The 24,698-nt window shown below is 41.3% G+C and overlaps 1 protein-coding gene across 7 annotated transcripts in view; it reads right to left on the bottom strand.

Annotated features, from left to right (window-relative positions):
* Uso1 (USO1 vesicle transport factor) overlaps positions 1–24,301 on the bottom strand; it is a 116,117-nt gene extending 91,816 nt beyond the window's left edge. Inside the window, exons 1-8 of one of the 7 annotated variants that reach the window (XM_050149922.1) lie at positions 24,086–24,301; positions 15,213–15,299; positions 14,859–14,923; positions 11,251–11,327; positions 3,418–3,518; positions 2,921–3,023; positions 2,714–2,769; positions 602–722 (exon numbers count right to left, since the gene is read on the bottom strand). In XM_050149922.1, coding sequence (XP_050005879.1) covers positions 602–722; positions 2,714–2,769; positions 2,921–3,023; positions 3,418–3,518; positions 11,251–11,327; positions 14,859–14,923; positions 15,213–15,299; positions 24,086–24,151 — 676 coding nt within the window. In that variant the 5' untranslated portion in view covers positions 24,152–24,301. The remainder of the gene's footprint in view (positions 1–601; positions 723–2,713; positions 2,770–2,920; positions 3,024–3,417; positions 3,519–11,250; positions 11,328–14,858; positions 14,924–15,212; positions 15,300–24,085) is intronic. The other 6 variants (XM_050149919.1, XM_050149920.1, XM_050149918.1 and 3 more) reach the window with 6 other exon arrangements.
* Between the last annotated feature and the right edge of the window lie 397 nt (positions 24,302–24,698).

Raw genomic sequence — 24,698 nt, 5'->3', positions numbered from 1 at the left:
AGTGCTTCCCCTCCTCCCCTGGGAACCAAGGACCTAACAGCTACACTTGCACGTACTCAGTTCCTGAACAATTACCCATATACGTATGCTTTGGTTCTGTCCCCTGGGAAACGAGGTCAAAATGACCTCTTACCTCATCTGATCTGGCAACAGCTCTCCAGTCAATTATTGGTAATAGCCCTTTCAAATAAGCCAATCAGAATAGTCAAAGAACAACCCCCCTTGCTTCTGTAGCCCCTTTAAAAGTAGACTGTACCCGCTATTCGAGGTCCCTCGGCTTCCCGAATGCTGGGGGACCCTGTCATGACAGAATTAATAAAATCCTCATGCTTTTGCATCGGCTGTGGTGTGAGATGGTCTCTGGGGGCGACTCCTTCTCGGTGTTTGGACGCCAGAGTCCAACACTAGCTTAGATGTTCACAGAGCTACATTTCTTCTGTCTAAGCGATAACTTGTCGAGGGCTCCTGCCTCACTGACTGTCCAGGCCTGTGTCCCAGAAAGGCTGAAATCATGTAGTCAAGCATATGTCCTGCTGTGAAACCATGGTGACCACCCCAAAAGAGTGAGTACCAAGCCGCCTTCACAGCCTCTCCCTCTTACCTCCGTCACTGTTCCCTTCCTCTGTAATAATGTCCAGTAGCCTCTCAAAAGCATTTTCAAAAGCAACGATCTTCTGGATTGCTCCGTTGCCCCTTGTTAGCGCCTGCAGCAGTAAGACACCCTAATGGGAAAGAAAGATGGCGTTTGCTTGAGCATGAACCTTACTGGGCACCTAAAATTACTTTAAAATCACAGAATCCTATAATAAACAGGATTTTACAAGTCCAACTGCTTCACTCCCTATATATGTAGAAAGCCGCAGAGGGCAGAGACAGTTCAACAATCTGCTTCTCTGAAGGTCATAGATCCCCATAGAGGGATGGGGCCTTGGTAACCGCTCCTATCTAAGAGGTCTCTTTTTACCACATCTGGTAAAAACACAACGACTGCATACTTACCCATCACCATGTAGTTTCCATAAGCAGAGAGTGATCATTCTCAGACTTACTCTTCTTAAAATAATAATACAAATGACCAAATATCATCATCACCTTCTAACAGAACTTCTACAGAGTTCAGGAATTCTTGCAAATACCTGGTCGCTAATTCTCACAGTTTGATTTTTAAATCAACAGAAAAAGAAATGAAAATTCATGCCTCATGAATAGTATGCCCTGCATAAAGTTTACAGAAGGTACTTGTGGTACGGCTTTTCCTCCCACAGCCTTTGTGCCCTCCTTTCCGACCTGGGGCGGGGAGAACGGCTGTCCTGCCACCATTGAGGCAGTAATCCAGGAATGCACTGTCAATTTTACAAGGACAGCCATGGTGTGGGCTTCAAGAAGCATGTCCATGGGCACTCAGAGAAATCCATAATTCATCATGGAGGAGATGGGGCTCCAGGTGTGTATATGAGGACTCCAGATGCGCACATGGGGACTCAAGATGTGTTTACTGGCCGGGCGGTGGCGGTGCACGCCTTTAATCCCAGCACTCGGGAGGCAGAGGCAGGCAGATCTCTGTGAGTTTGAGACCAGCCTGGTCTACAGAGCTAGTTCCAGGACAGGCTCCAAAGCCACAGAGCAAACCCTGTCTTGAAAAACCAAAAAAATAAATAAATAAATAAATAAATTAAAAAAAATGTATTTACTGATAAGAACTCAACAAAGCTATCTGGGCCAAGGAAAGAGGAATATTCCACAGTATATAATAGTAACTTATGACACTGTTAACACAATTCAAAATTTACAGTCAATGTGAATGAGACCCCTTTGCTGCTGAATGTCAAATAGAGCTGTATAGCTGCACACAAAGGAAAGGTTAAATTAAATAAGTCTTTGCCCTTTTATCTCTTTCCAGCTTATTAAGTTGCATAAGTTTATACCTTTTGTCACTTACCATTAAGAAAACCTTATGTTACTGCTTCTTACTCATTTCTGTCTATGGATATAGGTGTTTTGCCTGCATATATGCCTTTTACTACTTGCATGCCTTATGGAGGCCATAGGACCCCTAGGAACTGGAATCACAGACAAATTATGAGCTGACATGTGGGTGCTGGGAACTGAATTCAGGTTCTTTGCAAGAGCAGTCACTATTCTGACTGCTGAGCCATTTCTCCAGCCCTACTTTTCAGTATTACACAGCAAGTACTTATGAGTTCGTAGGTGGCCACATGGTGAAAGAGACAATAAATATCTCACGGGAAAAAGCACAGCTTCTACTTCAGAGAAATTCTGTCTCGAAAAACCAAAAGGAAAGCTTAAACATATGGAAGTAGTAAATTTGAAGAGCAAATGGTTTGTCTAACTCTAAATACTCGCTAGGCAGAAGACAAGAAAACAATACAAGTTTAAAAGGTCTAAATGACTGACCATCATCCCACCTTTCCCAAACTAACTTTTCTTTTTTTTAATATTTATTTATTATGTATACAATATTCTGTCTGTGTATCTGCAGCCAGAAGAGGGCATCAGATCTCATTTCAGATGGTTGTGAGCCACCATGTGGTTGCTGGGAATTGAACTCTGGACCTTTGGAAGAGCAGGCAATGCTCTTAACCGCTAAGCCATCTCTCCAGCCCCCAAACTAACTTTTCTTAACTTAAAAAGATTTCATTCACAAAGAGAGAAAGTAAGCATCATGTGGGCTCCCCTACCAAAATGAACTTACATCATTACGTATAATTTCTCTGGAATCTGCCAGTAAGTCCATAAGTCTGGAAACACCTAGAACACGAGAACAGCCATAAGGAACATACAGGCAGACTAAAAACGCATACAGTGATTTAGATCCCAATTTATTAAGGCATCACTTCACTCACTTCTAGAAAACGATCCTCATCTTCTTACTCAAAATTACACAGGCCAAGTCACTTACCCATGGGACTGACCAGGATAATCTGCTGCACAGGGGGCCCTAGTTGCTTTAAAAGAGAAGTCAGGAGTCTCACGCCAGGCCAGCGGACATGGAAATCAAACTCCTGCAATGGAAGAATGCCTGCTGTTTAACAATTGTAATCCCTATTTTCAAGAAAAACATTATTTTCAACTAATAATGCAATGAGAAGCTACAAGTAAAAAATAGAATTTCAGTAAACTTTACAAATGAATTTTAAGAAATAAAAAGCAGTAAGAGTTAGTGTTAATTGATTAAATCAACTAAAATATTAATGATAAAATACTTTGTAAAACTAGAAATAAGATGCATATTATTTTAATAAATTACATATTTCATATAGCATGCACGAGGATTCAAAAGGCATGATACAACAAACTTTACTCCTTTGAAAGTATGTACATATTATATCCTCAGTAACATCCACAAAGCCAACAAAAGCAGCTTATTAACATGACAGGTCAATGTTCCCTATTTACCTCCAACAAAGATAACAGGAGAGTGACATTTTCTGGCTGCTTAATGAAAATTTCTGTAAACTGGCTTCCCAAATCCTCACTCTGTTTTGTAGAATTTTCTTCTGTAATATTCAAAGAACAAAGTAGTTCAACATGATGCTGTGTTAAAGTATCCTTCCACTGAAGAGTTAAACAAAAATGGTCATTTTTCTGGAATATAAACAATTCAACAGTATGGCTGGTATTAGTTATACAATCATGAGTGAAAACTTTACTTGTGAACTCACTTTCAAGGCCAGTTAGATTTCATATTTCCTCAAAGACACCAGGTTAGACTTTTATTAGGATAAGGGAATTGCTTAGGGTGGTAGAAATATTCTGTCTTGAATATGGTTCTACCATTTTTTTTTCCTTCAGTGCTGGGGTTTGGACCAGGGCTTTGTTTATGGTGGCAAGCACTTAACCACAGTGCCACATCCCATCAAACACTACCGATTCTTTTGTCTAAACTTTCAAGACTACACAACTTCTAGAAGCAAATTTTATTTTACATAAATTATATCTCTAAATCAATAAATCTCAAAACAGTATTCATTGCTGATTTTTATTTGTTAGTGTAATTTAATTATAAAATTAAACCAATAATCTTCAGAGCATCCAGTATTGTTTTCATATAGAACTAAGAACAGAATTTAGCAATAAAAGCAGAATTTAACACTGAATTTCTTTACAATATTAAGTTCTAAAATGACTAACATTTTAAGGACCTTAGTGGTAGTGCATGCCTATAATCCCAGCACTTATGAGGCTGAGGCAGGATGATGGCCTTGAGTGTGTCATAGCAACTGAATAAAACTAGAAAGTAATTAAGTACTAGGAGTGGGATGCTGTGATAACGCCAGCCACAGGCTTTTTGCCTTGGACTGGTTTTGTTAGAGGATTGTGGAATACTTCGGAACTTTAGGTTGGAAAAATCATCCAACTCTTAATAAGCCTTCATTCTTGCGGGAGCCTTGAAAGAAACGAACGTTGAAAGAAATGCAAACAGTGAGGCCTGTGTGGTTTCAAAGACTCTTAAAACAGTTTGTGACATTTTGGATTAAGAATCAATAGGGGAAGAGATGCTCAGCAGCTAAGAGCACAGTTGCTGCTGCAGAGGATCTGGATTGGGTCCCCAGCACCCATATGGTGACTTACGACTATTCATAACTTCAGATCCCACGTTCCAGGGGATCCAAAGCCCTCTGCTCACCCCTGAGAGCATCAGGCAAAATATTCATTCAGATATAATAAACATATCTCTTCCCAAAAGAGGAATCTGTGTGTACTGATCCATTGGGGCTGAAGAATCAGCTATGATTAAGAAGAGATCAGAACCACTGTGCTTCACTGAGGCAATTGGATGCTGGCCTGCCGGGGCTGAAAGGTCAGCTGTGATTGATAAGAGATCAGCTTCACTGAGGCAAAGTCCGCTTCACTGGGACAACAGGAAAGTCTTTCCTTAGGGTCAGTGCTAGGAAGCTGTGGTCCAAGCCTGTATCTCAAGCTGACAGTAGAATGCAGCAAGGTCTAAGAGTCCCACCATGGTACTGGATTTGAAGGCATGAAAGATGAAAGATAGGAGTGGAGGATTGAGGGAAGGTGTCACAGAGAGCAGCTTAGGTCTGAAACTCAGTCCATTGTGGCTGGCACTGTGCCCTGAGCAGGTGGTCCCAGGCTGTATTTAAGAAGCTAAGAATGAGCAGGAGCCAGCAAGCAGGATTCATCCCTGGTTTCTGCTTCAACTTCCCACCCCGACTTCCTTCAGTGATAAACTGTGACTCGGAAGGGAAAGCCAAATAAGTCCTTTCCTACCCTAAGTGCTTTTGACTGTGGTGTTACAGCTACAAAATAAACATATACAAAAGCCTAAATCATTAAAAAAAAAAGTTGATAAAAATTGATCTAATCAATTCCAGTAGTCCTGAACTAGAAGCAACTGAATACCCTCTTAAAGTTGCATACTGGGGCTGTAGAGATGGCTCAGTGGTTAACATCATTGGCTGCTCTTCCAGAGGACCCAGGCTCAATTCCCAGCACCCACATGTTGGCTCCTAACTGCCTGTAACTCCAGTTCTAGGAGATCCTATGCCCTCTTCTGGCCTCGATAGGCACCAGGCATGTAAGTGGTATACAGACAAGCATGCGGACAAAACACTCATAAAATAAATAAAAACAAACTAATTAAATAAATACACATAAAATAAATAAGAACAAACTAAATAAATAAGTAAACTAGTCAAAGAAGGGAAAAAGTACCGATTTCATGGACTCATCCTATAAAATATTTTTTGCTAATTTAAAAAGATGTATTTACTTTTTAACTTACATGCATGAGCATTCTGCCTGCATTTGCACCATGTGAGTGCTTGGTGCCTTAAAACTATTGTAATGGATGGCTGATGTGGGAGTGTCATATATCAATCTGTTGATTTCATTGGTTAAGTTATAATAAACCAACTGCTTGGCCTCAGCTTAGAACATAGATGGGAGGAGTAAACAGAATAGAATTCTGGGCGGAAGAGGAAGTGAGGTCAGACTCTGCTCTGCTCCCAGAGAGACCCGACAGCTCTGCAAGAGCAGAGACGCCAGGCTCAGCTCTCCCAGGCAGATGCACGCAATGAAGCTCCTCCAATCCCGGATGGATGTAGGCTAGAATCTTCCCGGTAAGCGCACCTTGGGGTGCTTACACACATCATTAGAAATGGGCTAGTCCAGGTGCGAGAATTAGCCTGTAAGGGTTAGAGTTCATGGGCCAAGCAGTTCTTAAATGAATACAGTTTGTGTGTTGTTATTTCGGGCATGAGCTAGCCAAGCGGCCGGGGTGTTGGGGACGCAGCCCCGCCGCTCTTATTTCAACAGATGGCTGTGAATCACCATAAGGGCTGGGAACCAAATTTGGGTCCTCCACAAAAGCAACAAATGTTCTTAACCCCTGAGCATCTATCTCTCCAGCCTGTGAGTTGCTTCATCAAATGCTGAAACATTTCTATGTAGGTAATTACAAACAATTAACCTATACTTTGAGCCTTGGTGAGCTTTTCAAAATATAGAATAGTGGGGCATTGTAACATGTATATGCTGAAAGCAAGAGCCTAGAGACACATGTTCCTGACAAAAGAGTTGAACAGCTTCTCAGCGCTTATAATCCTGGTAGGAATTTTGTGGGGCCTCAGAGTGGAACAGGCTGGCCTTGAACTCAGAGATCCGCCTGCCTCTGCCTCCTGAGTGCTGGGATCAAAGGAGTGCACTACCACTGCCTTAAACACTCAAATATTCCAGGACCACTTGCCCAGAAATGGCACCACCACAATGGCTGGGCCCTCCCACAACAATTACCAGAATCATATCAATCACCTGTGTTCTTGCCTACAGGCCAACTTTATGCAGCCATTTTCTAAATTAAGTTCATTCTTCCTATATATGCCTAGGTTTGTATCAACTTGACAAAACTAACCAGGACAACCATCAATCTTTAAAAAAAAAAATCACAGCCCTAAGGCAGGACATCCAGGATTTATTGTGTGCAGTGATGTTTTGCCTGCATGTATGTCAATGAGAGGACACCAGATCCCCTGGAACTGGAATTACAGGCAGTTGTGAGCTGCCATGTGGTTGCTGGGAATCGAATGAGGTCCTCTGGAAGAGCAGCCTGTGCTCTTCACCACAGAATCATCTTTCTAGGTCCAAGACTTATTTATTTTTATTTTATATGTATGGATGTTTTCCCTGCTTGTATGCTTGAGTACCAAATGCATGCAGTGCCTGCAAAGGCCAGAAGAGGGTATAAGATCCTCTGGGACAGGAGTTAAAGAAGGTTGGGAGCCGCCATCTGAGTGCTGGGAAAAGGAGCCTAGGGCCCTGTGGAAGAGCAGCCAGGGTTTTTAACTACTGACACATCTCTCTGACCTCAGACTTCCAAACTTTAATGGATGCCTCAAACTAGCTAAGCAATAGTACACAAAGCTTTTAGTGGTAAAGTAAAATTGTTAAAGCTATTAAGTTAATCATGTCTAAAAGTTGTAAATTAAAACTACAGCCATAAGAAATTTTATCTAGCTTGGCATGGTGGTACACACTTAATCCTGGCAATCTGAGAGGCAGAGGCAGGCGGATCTCTGTGAGTTGAAGGCCAGCCTGGTCTACATAGTAAGTTCCAGGTTAGCCAGAGCTATGTAGAAAAAGACCTTGTCTCAAGAAGACAAAACAAAATTATATCTATTATACATACAGACAAAAGCATGAGACAAATCATCTTGTCACACTGGCATACTTATATCACAGATGATTTTATCTCTCTAATCTTAGTTTATATACTATGTGCAACACTTTCTCTAACCTGTAAAAAATAGGTGATCCATTAATGTAAGTGGGAAAAATGTGATCTATTGTTAAAGCAAAGATAAACCTAAAACAGAAGAGTAAAGTCAAAGACTAGATCTTAAGTCCATATGTGTGTATATATACATACCCCATATATCCTACCACTTTCCAGATCTATTTATGCAATTAGCTTTTAACTAAACACACAGATATGTTGGTTCTTAAAATGTATTTATAGGGGTATGTTTTCCAGAAGTGTAAACTGTTTGAAAAGCACTGTGGGACCTTTTAATGGAACTCCATTCTAAGTTCAAAATCTATACTCTAGAGAGAAAAATTGCCGTGTAGAAGGAGGTAATCTAAAGTAGAGCATGGTGGCATATGCCTGTAATCTCAGCACTCAGAAACAGAGACAGGAGGATCACTGCAAGTTCTAAGTCAGGCTGACATACAAAATGAGTTCCAGGACAGCAAGGACCACATTACAAGACCCTATCTCAAAAATCCAAGACCCCCGCTTCCAGTCCCCTGAAAAAAAGAAAAAGATATTCTAACTAAAGTAGACATAAGTAACAAAGCTAGAACATCAGGTAATCTTTTACAAATGTGGCCCGACAGTTAAGCAGGTATGCATATTTTTAAATGCTTATCTGAATTTTCTATCAACCAATTATGTAAATTACACAATTCTAAGTTCTAGTTAGAATGTAAAATTGGCCACACTTTATTCAATTGGAAAATCCATGGAGAATTTAAAAACAAGAAAGGACAGTAAGAGAGAAGACACTGTCTGTTAGCCATGTCATAGTGTATGAGGACAATGGCCAGTCTTTGGTTTGGTTAATCTGAGGAAAGAGAAACACCTACCCTGAGGCTACTATGAGGCTTAAGTAAGACACTGACATGAAAGGACTCTGTGCACTTTAAAGCTCTACACAAATATGAGAAAACAACAGCAGAAACAACAACTCCTGATCTGTACCATTCCAAAGAAACAGTCAGACAAGAGTCATGGCAGTGTTCCGGGATTCTCTGATTTTAAGCAACAGACTTAAATGCCATAAAAAGTAGAACTAGCATTTTAGTATGTTAGTTTTCTGTTAGGTATTGGTAACTGTTATTTTAAATCTAGTTTAGATAATATTTCATTCATTCTAAAATATTTAGGAATATTAAACAAAATAAGAAAATTATTTTAATTACAAAGAAAAAAATTATGGTTAAAAGTTACTGGAAGTCAAACAGATCACAAGAGGGTAAGTATCAGTGAACTCTAGAAACCGATGTAGAAGGTCAGTACCCGGAGCACAGCTGTGCACTGGCACTTTAAAGGGACAACATCAATACACTTCTCTGCACTGAGTGCTTTCCACTCACTCAGTTAAGTAGATATGTCTGCATCTATGTGTATACATATTCAAATAGTGCTTATAAATAATTTGCTTTCCAGAAAGCGTATACAAACAAATTTAAATAAAATGAATCTGGGGGAAATTTTTGATTTTATTAAAAGAAACACTAGAATTGTTTCATGGTATGGACATAAGATTATTAAATATTCCTGTTTAATAACAGATCTGACACACTCAAACCAATGTCAGAGTTTTTAGAAGCCAGAAGAAACAGCATTTGACAGTGTCCTTTTATATTACCAGGTCTTAAGTCTAAAGCATCATGCATATGAAAAAGCAAACCTTTACCTTCAACATCATCTGAAAAGGTAGATGAAAATAAATAAATAAGAAGCAGGTGACAAGAAAAGCTATTCACATCTATCTGTATAAACACAGGAGCAGATCAAGGAAGCAGTGTAGTTCTTGGAAAATGAGATTCCATCCTTTAAGGCAAACAGCTGAGGAGCATCCAAGACACATGGAATATACTATATTTTTAGGGCTATGAGACAGATTTATCACTAACGGGTTATAAAATATTCCCAAAATAAAGAACTCTAAATAGTTTTTAGGTCATTGGAGAATTACCTTGCAGTAAAGCATTACATATCTTAATATCTAGTTTTAAAAATTTTTTAAATTTACTCACTTAACTGAAGAAAAAGTCCCTAAAAAAATTACTGCTACTGTTTATCCAAAGTTGTTTTCCTATTTTATCAAAGACTGTTGAATGATGAATTAAAAATAAACAGCACAGAAGCAGGCACTGTGGCACCTGCCTAAAATCCTAGCATCCAGGAAGCTGGTACACAAAGACTAGGTATGCAGGGCCAGCTTGAGCTATGCGTTGAGTTCATGCCTCAATAACACAGTGAGAATGTCTCAAAAAATGCAAGTAAGTAAAACATAGTAATCCTAAATACACACAAGAAAAAAACACCTCCCATACTGAATATCTAAGAAATGGAGGGGTTTTAAGCCATTGTTTACAAGTGTGCTGAGTGGCTGGGCATGGTTTGGCATGCCTTTAATCCCAGCATTTGAGAGGCAGGAAGATCTATGAGTTTGGAGTCAACTTGGTTTACAAAGTGAGTTCCAGGACAGCCAGAACTACACAGACCCTTGCTGCAAACAACAAAAGGTATGTTGCATTTAATTTTCTCATCTGATAAACACTAGAAGAAGCAAGTACCTTTTCTTCAAGAAATATTTTTGTGTATGTTTAAGTGGCTATGTGTTCAATTTCTTTATCTACAGAAAATAAATTATGTTTACTAAATATTTTTGCCCTTTAGAAATTAATAAACTTCTAAGCAAGGTATACCACAGAGAAATAAAATTGTAAAAAAAGTGTACTTCATTCTATGGGACCATGACCATGACCACCCAACACATCACTCCAAACACTCACACTACCAGTACTCTGTGGGTTAACAAGCACATGCTTTTCTGGTCAACTGTTAACAAAATATGCGCAAGGTCAATATTTATTTACAATTTTGTTTTGTTATATATCAGCATAAATTAGAATTATAAAACACATGAATATGTCTGCTTTTTCCTCTAAAGTAATGGAAACCCCACTAATGTCTTACTGTAACCAATACTGGATGTGTGGAATGTTCTCAGTAGCACTAGGAAATGTTACTCACTGAGGAAATTTTCACTATTTACACAACAAAGGTACAGACATCCAACCAAGCCTCTCATGAAGTAACAAAGAAAAAATAATTTTAAAAAACCTTCCTAAATTTAATAAATTGTTGCTCTTTATAAATTAACAAAGTCTCAGGAAAATAACGGTTTAAGTATTAGGAGAGACATTCCCTAACTTGGTTTAGCCCAGGCCGCACAGTCCCTGACTTCAGGACAGAAACCTCACTCCACCTTGTCATACGGCTCAGATCACACACTGAGCTTCATCCTAGACACTACTCGGGACTGAGGGTAGATCTTTACTGTACTGATTAAGAGTAACTTAAAAAGAAAACACCTATGAATAGCGAACAATTTTATAAAATAATAAACTCAACTTTAAAGCAAAATTGGCATAACCTAGTTTATACATAGAAGCACAGTAAAATAACTGGAAACTTACCTACTTCTTCCTCTTCATCATTAGATATTATATTATAGAGTGTGTCCAAAGCATAAGCTATTATTTCAGAATCAGAACTGAAAAAGAGAAATTATTATACTTACAGACATAAGACAGCAATTAAGAAGTATCTTAAAAGAATATGTGCTGGGTGGTTGTGGCACACGCCTCTAGTCCCAGCACTTGGGAGGCAGAGGCAGGTGAGTTTGAGGCCAGCCTGATCTACAGAATGAATTCCAGGGTACCAGGGCTATTACACAGAGAAATCCTACCTTTAAAAACAAATAAACAAACAAACAGACAAACATCTCTCCCCCCAGCCCGAAAAGAATATGTGACAGAATGATTGATTATTAAACAAATCCTAACACGGTGTCAAGTAGGAAAAAAAAAAACCTAAGTTTAAAAATGGACAGACAAAGGGCTAGAGAGATAGTTCACAAGTTAAGATCATTGGTTGTTCTTCTAGAAGACTCTAGTTCAATTCCCAGCACCCATAGGGTAGCACTCAACTGTCCATAATTCCAGTCCCAGGGGATCTAATGCTCTCTTCTGACCTTCATGGGCACCACACACAGAGATACGAACAGGCAAACACCCATATCCATAAAAAAAAGCTTTCAAAAAACTAGATAGGATAATTCCATTTAGCAAACCATGAGTGTTTATTTATGTGTATGTGTGCATGTGTTTATTTTTTTAGATGATACAGAAATTCTTATTAATAATTTGATGAAACAATTGAGCCATCTAGCTTAAATGCATTCAAAGACAAACATTGGACTAAGTGATTATGAGAAAATAAAAAAGTTTTAGACTTGAGCCACCTGCTCCAACAGAAAGGAAGGACTAACTTACTACCGTGGAAGAAATGAACTAGGCTACTGCGTTCAGCTTTATCCCCACTTATCTCTGTACAACTTCTTAAGACGCATCTAAAGGAGCAATGTATGAAGTTGACTGTTTGACATTTCCAATCTAGAACGGTCTGCATTCCACTGCTCCCCCCCCCCGCCCCCAGCAAAGACTTCTACATGTTGGAAATGGCAAATACACTGGAGTTAGGATCAGAAGTGCATGTGTTTATTAAAACATCATATATTTATAAAGTAAACCAAGCTTTAAAACTAGTGAGCCAGTTAATTTTATGTCCATGTCATTCGTATATGTAAAATAGTGTTATCTGTAGTCTAACTTCTCTATACTTTGTCTCCTCAAAAAATCCTTGCAGTAAATATGCAAATTTATATAATCAAAAAACACAAGATTTTATACTTGCTGACAAATTTCAAAATCTGTCAGATTTTCCCTCTTATGGAGGATTGTTAACAGCATCCAGAGAAAGAATGTCCCAAAGGTCCCACATGAGGAAGGGCGTGAGAACGAAGATGACGCACAGGTTATCAGAGATGGGAGTGCTGAAGGAAAAAGGATTTTACACCAATTATTCACTACTCTGTTTCTGAGAAAATTTGAAACACACCTTATAAGAGACAAATGAGAATCCCGAGCCATAAGAGACTTTCTTTAACATGACCGGGGCTGCCCCTAAAAGCTCACAACTCAGGACTGGGTCTTCAACTCAGTGGTAGGACATCTGTGCAGCATGTGTAGGTCCTGACTTGAATCCTTAAGAAACCTGTGCTGGGGAGATGGCTCAGTGGGGAAAGGCCATTTCCTCTGTGAACATGAGGACTTGAATCTGAATCCCCAGGACCCACAGACAACAGCTCTATGGTTGTATGTGCCCGTGACCCCAGTGTTGGAATAGAGACAAGTGGATCCTAGAGCTGATCACTTAAGTAATTCCAATGATAAGAATAAATAAAGTATTTGGAATAGAATTTCCTAAAAAGGTCTAAGATTTGTATTTGGAAAATACAAAATAGCCGGGTAGTGATGATATACTTGGGAGGCAAAGATAGGCAGATCTCTGAGTTCAAGGCCAGCCTGGTCTACAGAGCAACCTCTAGAACAGTCAGGGCTTTACAGGGAAAGTCTGCCTTAAAAAACAAAAACAACACACACACACACACACACACACACCAATAAATAAAAATAAATAAATCTGATTTTGGATTTCACACTACATTGAATTGGTAAAACACGAAAAAAACATAGGTTACAAAGATCAGAGGCAAAAAATACAGTTTAAAGGTGGTAGTAGTTTTAGATGATGCCTACAGCTCTCTGATGCAGCTCTCAGAAGTCAGAGCCTTAATGAGTCACCCCTTACATGGGGGCAACTTATGTACTCATTTCTGATGACTAAGTATGTGTGAGAGTAAGTAGCAGGAGTGTACTGGCTGTCTCCTTGCTCCCTTGGACCACAGGCTCCAGAGACATTCCAGAACTGTCTTCTATCAGAGTGCGCTCAAGCAGGCTAAAGAGAGCAACATGGAGGAGTGCTGAGGCCTCTGAGCAGCAGCCATGTGACTGACCCTCCAGCACATCAAGCTGACTGCAGTCTCTGCTGATATTTCTACTACAGCTAAAGAGGCCTTCAGTCTACTTAGCTAAGTCACCCCTCAATCCCCACCCAGAAACTCTGAAACAATAAATTTTAAAGAACTTTTTCATATCCTGTAACACAGCAAAAAGCCAGGAAAATGATTTAAGGGATAGACACATTGAGGGTTGAAAACATGCTATCTTTCTTTGGCTTACAGGGATGAATTCAGCAGAGAGCTTCTGGTTTTTAACATAATGAAAGGGTACTTTTGACTGGGATAAATTCAAAAGAAAACACAGCTGAAGTGGGCAGACAGGCAGGAGTAGGAGGACCAGGCAAGAACTGCGGCCCTGAGATCTCCACCTGTCTCCTCCCTGCAGCAAAGCGCCATGTCAGCTTTTATCTGGGTGTTGGGAACGTGTACAGCAAACACTTGTCTCCCCAGTCCTGATTCTGAATTTGAGGTCCTAGGTGGGATCTCAGTGGAGTAGAAATGTGTGACAAGCAACTAAAGCTCTACAGACATTTTGTCAGAGGCAAGATATAAAAACCATCTATGCACAAGCAAGTAAAACAGGAAATACAGACAAAATGTCCTAAAAACAAATAGGCTGTTATCACTCTCTAAAGACATGCCAGATTTATAACCACTCTTGTGCATTTACTGTCCTAAAAGGAAAACGTCTGTTTAACTTACATACTGTAGCATATATTTCTAAAAATGAGTATCAGTATATTCATTCACCCAATACAAATCAAAATCTTAAAGCCATTATAATTAAGTTACAACATTACCCACTCCCCACCTTTTTTTTTTTCCAAGACTTTTTTTTTCCAAGCCTCGACTAGCCTAGAACTTGCTAGGAAGCTAATGATGACCTTAAATCCTAACCCTCCTCACTGCACTTAAGTGATTTGATTACATGTGTGCACTACTACATCTGGTTATTCTATCCTACTTTTATGTGTCAACTAATGCTTAGCACAGTGGCTTGTCCCTAGTATCCAATAAATGTTTACTGAAATGAGAACCAAGAGTAAAAAGTGTAGTAGACTTAATGTTACTATCTTCTGGAATAATGATGGTTAACTACAGAACAAATTAAAAGTAAAAAAAAAAAAAAATTAGAAGAAAAAAATCAATACCAAAACTTACCGATCCGTTTGTAACACATGGATAAGATGTTCCATAGCTTGGATTCCCACTTCCAAGCGGTATTTCTACACAGAAAACAGGAAAGTGTTATTACTAATTATTACCAATGCACAACTAAAAAAAAACCAATAGTAATTTGGGGCTGTAGAGATGGCTCAGTGGTTCAGGGCACTGGGTACTCTTTCAGAGTACCTGGGTTGAATCCCAGCACCCACACAGCAGCTCACAACTTTCTGTAACTCCTCCACCCTCTTCTGGCCTCTGTAAGCACTACACATGCAAGTGCTGCATACACACCTGCAGACAAAACACTCATACACCGGGGAGGGGGGGGGATAATTTAGTGTTACAAACCTTAGATAAGGATTTAAGAGCACGCACAGCATTCCTTCGGTCATCCAGTAAAGTAGATGAAGCTACTCGGTCACAGAGCTTTTGAATCTATCAATAAAAAATAAAACAGCATTACAAGAAAAAAAAGGAAATCAACTTTCGTACTCCCAAAATTATACCAGTTAATTCTGGAGAAAATCAGCAAATGGGACACTGAGGAAATGGTCTTTCCCAAGTCTATTTATTTAGGTAGTATTATCAAATTACAGCAGTTTCCCTCCCTCCCCCCCCCAACACAAGAGACCTGAAAAGTGGGAGGGGCAAGAGAGAAGGCACATAAGGAAGTCAAGGCAGCTGAGGAATGAAGAGAGGTTTCTTTATTACTATCAAGTTCAAATTCCAGGCTGAGACAAGTGGAAAGAGGAATGAAGGGCACAAAGCTTCATTTACAAACATAACCTTGAAGTTATAACTTGTTGGGTAGAATGTGATCACACTGGATACCATATTTTGAGGGAGTTAAAGTGCTCTGTGTGGACGCCATGCACAGATGCCATCAGTGAAGATGAGCAGCTGAGCACCATTATACAGCAGTGAAAAACACTCGGAATCTTCGAGTCACAAGTTCGAAATAGAAATTAAGCATATTTAATGCTACAAAAATAAAAAATGTAGACCTGTGTTTGAACAAAAATGGTCAAATCTTTATAGGATCTGAGTATGAGTAATGTGTTTTCTTTCATTTGGTTGTAGCTGTCAAAAGAGAGGCAGCATGACACTTCCTTCTGGGAGGATGAAGTCACAGTCACCCTGAATATGAGCAGCAGGTGATAAGGTCTCCAACAGTGAAGGAAGAATTGCAAAGATTAAGTGTTCAAATGTTAGCTGCTTGAGTCTCAAGTAGAGACAAATGGCAAACACTGAATGCTAGCATTGTGAACACGTCCTCCTGTGGTTCCTGAAGCTGTTTCTCCTCCAGCATCAGCCATGGTGGCTGTAGAGTCCCTACAGGTTCTCATTCAGCTCAGGCTAGCCTTGAACTCCTAAGTGCTGTGCTACCGGTGTGCTACCAGAGTGCCGTGATGGAGTCTGCACCTACTACAGTTCAACCACGAGTGGTCCTCAAACATTAAGTACTTCAAAAGAGAAAAATAGTCCTCATCTGATCTTAATAGCGGATGTCTTGTGCTGAAAAATGACAGTTAAATACCCATAAATAATTCTTTCTTCCTTTAATTTTGTAAAAATAATTTATTTGTATTTTTTGTACATTGGTGTTTTGCCTGCATGTATGTCTGTGTGAGGGTATCAGACCCCCCCGGAACAGGAGTTATAGACAGCTGTGAGCTGCCATGTGGGTGCTGGGAACGGATCCCAGGTCCACTGTAGGAGAAGCAAGGACTTGGAGGCACTGAGTTATCTCTCTAGCTCCACACTTTATTTATTGTTACTGCATGTGCAAGTATGTTTGTCAGAGGACAACTTGCAAGGCTCAGCCCCCTCCTTCCACCATGTGGAGACCCACTATTATTATGTATATCATCAGGATAACAATACTAACCACAACTGTAGGCTATATCCTGACTTCAGAGATGTATAAATGCTAACCTGTATTAGTAAAATATGGTGAGCTGGGTAGTTTTATGCCAACTAAACAAACTAAAGTCATTCGAGACAAAGGGAACCTTAATTAAGAAAATGCCTCCATAAGATCCCACTGTAGGCAAACCCATAGGGCATTTTCTTTATTAGTGATTGATGAGGGAAGGCCCAGCCCATTGTGGTGGTGCCATCCCTGGTGGTTCTGGTTCTATAAGAAAGCAGGCTGAACAAGCCATGGGGATAAATCAGGAGGCAGCACTCCTTTATGGCCTCTGCATCAGCTCCTGACTCCAGTTCATGCCCTGACTTCTTTTAGTGACTAGATGCACTTGTGCAAGCCAAATAAATAAACCCTTTCCTCCCCAGCTTGCTTTGGTCATGGTGTTTCTTCACAGCAATAGAAACTAAGACACATGGTCACTGCAGCATTTACCGCATGCTAGATGGATCCTAAAATGCTTTCCACTTTTAAACTTACTTAATCTTCATAAAGTCCCAATTAAGATTGGCACTATTCCACATCCACCTCTTAGAGACAAAGGCATGGGCCCAGCAGCTAGCAAACACAGAACATGGAGTGGTGGGGCAGGAGGAAAGCAAAGTTTGCAGACCACCTAAAACTGGCTCCCTGGCCTACATCCATGGCATTTCTGGCTACTGCTGAGTGCCAGTACCATCATTTAGCCTGGAGAGGTTGCCAGGGCTTCACTTCTGGGCTCTGGGCTCTCCTCTGCCTTGCCAGCCTCACTGGTGCTTTCACCTGCAGTGAAGGTTTGTGGCTCTCATACAAAACAACAAAATGCTATCCAAGGACAAGGATTTGCTTTTATTTTATGTGCACTGGTGTTTTACCTGCTGTAAGTCTGTGTGAGGGTGTCAGATTCTCTGGAACTGGAGATACAGACAGTTGTGAACTGCCATGTGGGTGCCAGGAATTGAACCCTGCTCCTCTGGAAGAGCAGCCAATGCTGTTAACTGCTGAGCCATCTCTTTAACCCCCCAAAAGTTTTAAAGAGAAAAACAATTTGAGTAAAATCTAACCCAGATGAAAAAATTTATGCTTAATTAGTAACAGGTTTATCTCTGGAAAGAGAGCTAACTATAAATGTAGGAGATAGTCAAACAGAAGTTAAGGGTCATTGGTATTATTTGTATATGCACACATACAGCCAAGGTGTGGTGGCACACATCTGTGATTCCAGCTACTGAGAACACTGCAGCAGGAGGACTGAGACCAGACGGGCTACAGACTGAATCCACATCCAAAATAAAAGTCTCATCAACAAAACACTTGAATCATGAAATTAGCTTGGGTGATTATTAGAATACCTTTTTGTTAATAATTGCCACTTGAGATTCACAATTCCATTCAGCAAGTAACATGAAATAACCCACTAACAGGCAACTGAGATATACTCAGAACTGTAACTGAATGACCTGCTTATTAAAACTAAAAACGGGAGGCGGGGGGGTTGGTAATGTCATTTATTAATGCACAAAGGAGACTAACCCTCCTCCCCAAAAAAGCAATGGGGATAGGAAAGAAAAAAGGAGGACATGAAAATGAAAGGCTGGCCTGGAAAGAAGGCTCTGTGAGGAAGGGGTTCACCTCACAAACCGACAAAAGCTGCCTTCCATACCTGTGCCATGGCACGCATGCCCCCATAATAAAAAAAACCCGAAAAGTTGTCAAAAGGCAAAGAGGGGTACAGGGCCCCATAAAAGTAGGAAGAAGGTTAACTTAAATTTGCAAGACAGTGTCATCACAGACTGAGAAATAGCTCAGTTTAAATTTAGAGCTCTTGCTGCTCTTGCAGAGAGGTCCCAGCACCCACATGGTGATTCACAGCCATCTCTAATTCCAGTTTCAGGGGATCTGTCACCCTCTTTTGGCCTTCTTGGGCATCAGGCACACAGGCAATGCATAACCATATATCTTGGCAAAACATCGTCATACATATAAAAACAAAATAAATATTTAAAAATCTTTTTAAAAAACCCTCTATGTTCACTAACTTAACAAGGACTTGTTTAACACCTAGTAACAACTTACTTTAATGCTTTCTGAGAGTTTGAAACAGAGTTGTACCTTCCTAAAAAAGAACTCCCAAGGAAGACTCTTCTTGGTAGGACTAAAATAATTCATGTGAACCCACAGTTAACTTGTTAATAACGTGGTAATAGTATAAAAATGTTACAGTTAATCGACTACTAGCAAGAGCAGGGATTTGTTTCCAATGCAGCTCTGTAACTTTGAAGATGAAAAAAATGAAAAAGGTCAGTTTTCTCTTCTGATGACCTCAACTACGACACAGTCCATTTCTATCACAATCACACTGGAATCTGCCAAGACACAACACTGCTTTACGTACTGTCCTTGCTTTCCCCACAAGTGAACTATTCCTAAAAGGAAAACCTTTTAACAAGACTATCATGAAATTTGTTTACCCAACAGCCTGTCTTAAATACCAGCATCTTAAAAATCTAACAGTACAGGAGCTAGAGAGATTGCTCAGTGGTTAAGAGAGTCCCAGCACCAACATGGAAGTTCATAACTGTCTGAAACTCCAGCTCCAGGGGATCCAATACCTCTCTGGCCTCCATGGGCACTAGGCACACACACGCTTATAGGCAAAACACCCACACATATAAGTTTTCAAATTAAAGTTGATTAACACTTTGTATAAGTACTTCTCTGATATAAAAAAGAAAAAAAAAAAGCGTAACTTCCCCATGATATTCGGAACAGCTAAATAGTCAGCATAACATTTTTGTATAGCCGGGCGGTGGTGGCACATGCCTTTAATCCCAGCACTTAGAAGGCAGAAGCAGGCAGATCTCTGTGAGTTTGAAGCCAGTCTGGTCTACAAAGAACATGTTTCAGGACAGGCTCCAAAGCTAAAGAGAAACCCTGTCTCGAAAAAACAAACAAAATTTTCTGTATAGAGAATTTCCAGGCCGGGCATGGCAGTTTACAATCCCAGCATAAGAGCTGAAGCACTAGAATTCTAAGTTCAAGGCCAGCTTAGGTTACAAAACGAGACTCCCTCTCAAAAACAAGCAAACAAACACAAGCCTCTAAAAATGAACTGGTACGTTCTCCCATAGGAGATAATCCAGGTCAGGATGAGTGTAATTACTCCCCAAATCAAGCGGCTTCAGGACTTAATCTTTTAGGTACAGAGCTGCAGATCATGGAAGACTCTTGAAAAACAGGAACTAGATAAGCATATTATATACTTAGATCCCAGTATATACCTGCTAGGACAATTTTCCCTTTGTACATTTCACAGAATACTAGTAGATACATGAAGTTTACTGAAGCCACAATCAGATATGTGTGCACACACAGGGTCTAGACAGAAAACTATGAAAACAGCACTCTTTATAGCTCCATATAAGAGGCTTTTCCTGTTTCATTTGTGACCATCAGACAACACACTTTGGTAACAAACTCTGTTTTCTAGGACATCACAAAGGCTGTAAATAACATTCTCTGGAACACATCTTGGTAATGTTAGGGCACGTAAATTTTAAGTGATTCTTTTTTTTTAAGGAGCCTAAACAATTTATGTAATTAAACTTCAAAATGGGAAGTTTTGAATTTAATACATTTAATACAAACAAGTCAAAAAGACACTTTTCCTGGACATAAAAGTCATCAGAGGCAAATCACTCTCTTGTCTCTGACATTGTTATTGCAAGTCAAGCCAAGCGAGAAAACATTCCAATTAAGGCACCGACCTAGTTACTAGCATAGAGTATGTAGTAGCAACTCCAAGAGGAGTTTCAGAGCATACACTTACACTAACACTATGATGTGCCTAATCACACACTCATCAAACCAAAACTGAAAACTAAAACCTTTTTCTTTATTGTGTGTGTGTGTGAGAGAGAGAGAGAGAGAGAGACAGAGAGAGAGAGAGACGCGTGGGTGTGATCACAACACGGTGTGCTTGCAGAGAGGTCAGAGGACAACTCTGTCAAGCAGGTTCTCTTTTCCCACCTTTCTGTGGGTTCTGGAGACTGAAGGCTGCCACGCTTGCATGGCAAGTGACTTATCTGCTGAGCTACTGGCCAATCCAAAACTGTGAATTTACGATCACGTTCATCACTTAAGAATTTAATTAAAAGAACGTATACCTGCATCTAGCTTGCTAGTCTTTCTGCTTTGAGTCAGTTCATCATCAACCCCCAAAGAGACGCCTGCAGCAGAGCAGTAATTCTTAGCTTTCGGCTGTCAGCCACTTTCATGGCTCAGGATCTAACTTGAAAACAGAAAGCATTCCAATGATTTATCATCAAATATACTCACATCTCTTATGGAATTTTCAAGAAACCATCTTTTAAAATGAGTACCAGTTGACAGGAGACGTAAAACTAAGAACGTGTGAGCAAGAGGTTACACTCAACAGACATAGTGACTTTCTCTACCTTGCAGGATGAGGGGGGCATATTAAAAGGTAGTAGACTCTAAAATACAGTGTAAAATTAGAGACTAAAATATCCCCTATTCCACAAACTTGCTGATGATCCTGTGATACAAACACAGATCTTCACTACTTGGCTGGTTCTGAAGAACAAGTCCAAAGTCACTCTCAGCAGAGGCTAGGCATGGCACATCCGGCAATACAGCGCTTCCACATTTAGAAGACACTCAGCATCGGCTCAATTTCTAGCACCCAAACCACTCCAGCCCCCATTCCCTTACACCCCACAAAAAAGGAAGAAAAAAAGTATAGGCAGGAAAACAGCTAAAGCAAGCAGTATATTAAAAAACTCTCTAAGTAAAAGGTCTGATACAAAAGATTTCAGTTCAACAACTGGGGTCTCTAAAATAATAAAATGTCATTTATTCCTTTAAACCTAACATTTGAAAGTTGCTGACTGTAATGTCTGTTGTTTATTTGAAATAGTACTCTAAGTAATTAATTAGAAATGTTTATGGAGGGGAATTGGGAAAAAAATTTATGGTGCTTATATTACTAAGGGAAAAAGCTGAAATACACCTGACCCTTGAACAAAAAAAAAGACACTGCAAAGGACAATAATATACGTGATAGGAAGACAGACGGAGGGGCTGGGGCGCATAGCAATGGTGAGAAGAACAAGACCTGTTCGCCAAGTTATAGAGCAATGGTTGTTCTGTTATGAAAGACATTATTTGCAGTTTCTTGGACAAAGATGTTAGGGGTGCACACTAGAGAAAAAAATTAATGACAGATCTGAAGAACAAAAAAAGTAGAATTCAGATAAAAGAGGCTTTCCACTGGGAAAAGCTATGAAAAAGAAAGATGGAGAGCCATTCTGAAGAAGATACAACTCCATTTCACAGAGATGGGAGAACCCACATAACGTACATGATGATACACAAGTTAAGCAGTTCAAAGCCTTTTCAAGTCAAACATCTAGGGCAAATCAAATATCTCCAATTAAAGCATCTAATACTACACCGTGCACTCCTCTGATGCTCTATAAATCCTGAACTAGTCACCATGGGTCCTTGCTGTACTTCCTCATAGAATCAGAGCCAGTTTTGAGCACACTGCAACTCAGTACACTCACTCTCCTTAGAAAGCAAACACTTTTTCCAGTTTGCGTGCACAAGGAGTCGAGCAGTTAACAAGGCTCATTGCTTTCTCTCCAGCTCACATGTCCTCATGGTGACACTGGGGCATCATTCTGAAATGATCATCTGCGCACTGCACAGAAGGGTTCCAGTCCCAGCTCTACAGGGTGCCTGTCAAATAAGGAAGCTTGACCTATATGATCCAGCAGGAGCCTTCCAGCTTTACGTTCCTCTACTCTCAATCACCTTTCCCAAGAGTCACCCTGACAAGGCCAAAGGGAATTCCCACTCTAACCTGCCCTTCCCTGAGCATCTCCTACGGGCCGCACTTTTGTTCTCATTCAAGACTCTTATATCCCCAGGAGCCAGCACGTCTCCATTTTACTCCGAAAGTGTCAGCCTTCCCTCATCTGTCCAACTCAATCAATGGTGGAAGCCTGGATTCAAATCAGGGTCTAACTTCAAAGCAAGCTCTTAATTTGTGGATCTGAGACACACAGATACCGGACAAAATATAGAAAGGCTAAAGGCTGTGACTATGGTAATCTTAAGGAGTCCCCGGTTTTCTAGTAATGATGGTCTTGTTGCCATGTGGGAAGGGACAATATTGGGGCGGACTGAAAAAGAAAGAGGAGATCTGACTTTCAATTGCAGCAAAGAGCCCTGCCGGCTTTCAGCTCGGTGGCAGAACGCTAGCCTTGTATGTGGTAAGGCCCCGGATTCAATCCTCAGAGTTCCTCCATCTCCCCCAAGAAGTACTAACAGAACTCGTGGGGTTACCATCAATTAAATTTCCAAAATCGCCAGTGAAGAACCGAAACACAGGGATCAGCAACAAAGTCTAGGCTTAACAGAAGGCTTACTTTTCACGGTAGCAGAACTGAAGCTCTAAGACTCTGGTCAAGTTACTTCAATTCTCTCTTCATTAGTAAAGACCCTATCCTATCTTCCAGGGTACTTTGTGATCCTTCCGGATCCCCAAACAAAGGTATCACAGCTACCCAAAGCTGATCTTTAAAATGTCACACGCGGTCATTTAAACTTATGTCAGTTTCTTTCTTTCTTTCTTTCTTTCTTTCTTTCTTTCTTTCTTTCTTTCTTTCTTTTTTAACGCCATTTACAGTAATCCCCAATGGACTATGCAAACTTTACAGTAAGTGTATCCAAACATAAAACCAAGCACTGGCTTTCCGTGTCTTAGTAATTAAAAAAAAAATTACAAATTGTGTCACCAGGAGAGCAGTAAAGTCCCTAGAGTGGTTAGAGCGCAGATCACTACAGCGTGCAAGACAAGTATTGCCACATGACACATTTGGGTGAACCTCAAAAGTGGAGTCTGAACCACCAACCCTAAGCAAACGTCTGTCCGTACAGCCGCTGGGGCGGGAGCAGGTGGCTTTGTGCCCCCAAGAATATCGTTTTATTCTTAGCCACACGCCCTCGGCCAACAGCTGGGATCTAAGCTCCTTCCAGCCCTCCAGTGCCCGGCAGCAGCCGGCACCGAGGCCGGCCGACAGGTTAAAGGGAAAGAGGGAGGGGCCGCGGTCCGTCGGCGAACCGGGTCCCCGAAGCCCTCCTGTCACCGCGGCCCGGGAGGCCCGCCGCGTGGGGAGCTCGCGCGTCCGAGCAGGGGAAGGAAGGCGAAGGGAGCGGCGTGGACGTCCCGTTCTTGCCCAGCCCGGACCCAGCCTGGTCCCAGCCCGGCCCCGGGCGCTGCGCTCACCGTCTCGGCTTCTGTGTGCTGGGGTCCGGCACTCTGGCCCCCCATCACCCCGCGGAGGAAATTCATCTCGTCGCTCGGCCGCCGGCGTCCCCAGCCCCTCAGCCAAAGAAAACACGGCCGCCCCCGCCCCCGAAGGGCCTAGCCCCCCGAGCCGGCGCTCCGAACGCCCCGGCCTCCGCCACCGCCGCCTCCTCCTCAGCAGCCGCTCCGGCCCCCGGAGCCCGGAAACAGCCACCGCCGCCAGTCGCCCTGCGCATGCGCGGGGACGTGGCGTTACGTGGCGGCTCGAAGGGCGAAGGCAAAAGGGGAGAGGAGGGAGCCCGGGCCCGCAGACCACGCCCACTGCCCCCCACCGGACACGCCCCCTCCTCCGCCCTGCGCCGCTCGCTGTCGCTGGCCGCGGTCACCCACGTGGTCGCAGCCCAGCCCAGTCGGCTCGGGAGGATCTGATTAGACTGCGCGCTTCGGCTGCTGCTGTTTTGTCGCCGAGTGGGACGGACTGCAAGCTGTCAGATCTGAGGGCTTATTTTGTTGAGTCGAAAGTGAAATTATCCTTTGGTCAGCGTGACAGGTAAGGGCGGGTCCGGGCCCCTGGAAGATTCGTTTGGTTCTT

This window comes from Alexandromys fortis, unplaced genomic scaffold (assembly GCF_014885135.2).
Source record: "Alexandromys fortis isolate MF-2015 unplaced genomic scaffold, M_Fortis_MF-2015_v1.1 scaffold_0, whole genome shotgun sequence".
In the NCBI taxonomy this organism is placed as follows: domain Eukaryota; kingdom Metazoa; phylum Chordata; class Mammalia; order Rodentia; family Cricetidae; genus Alexandromys; species Alexandromys fortis.
Note: the sequence above shows the minus strand (reverse complement) of the source record. Positions and strands in the feature narration are given on the sequence as shown.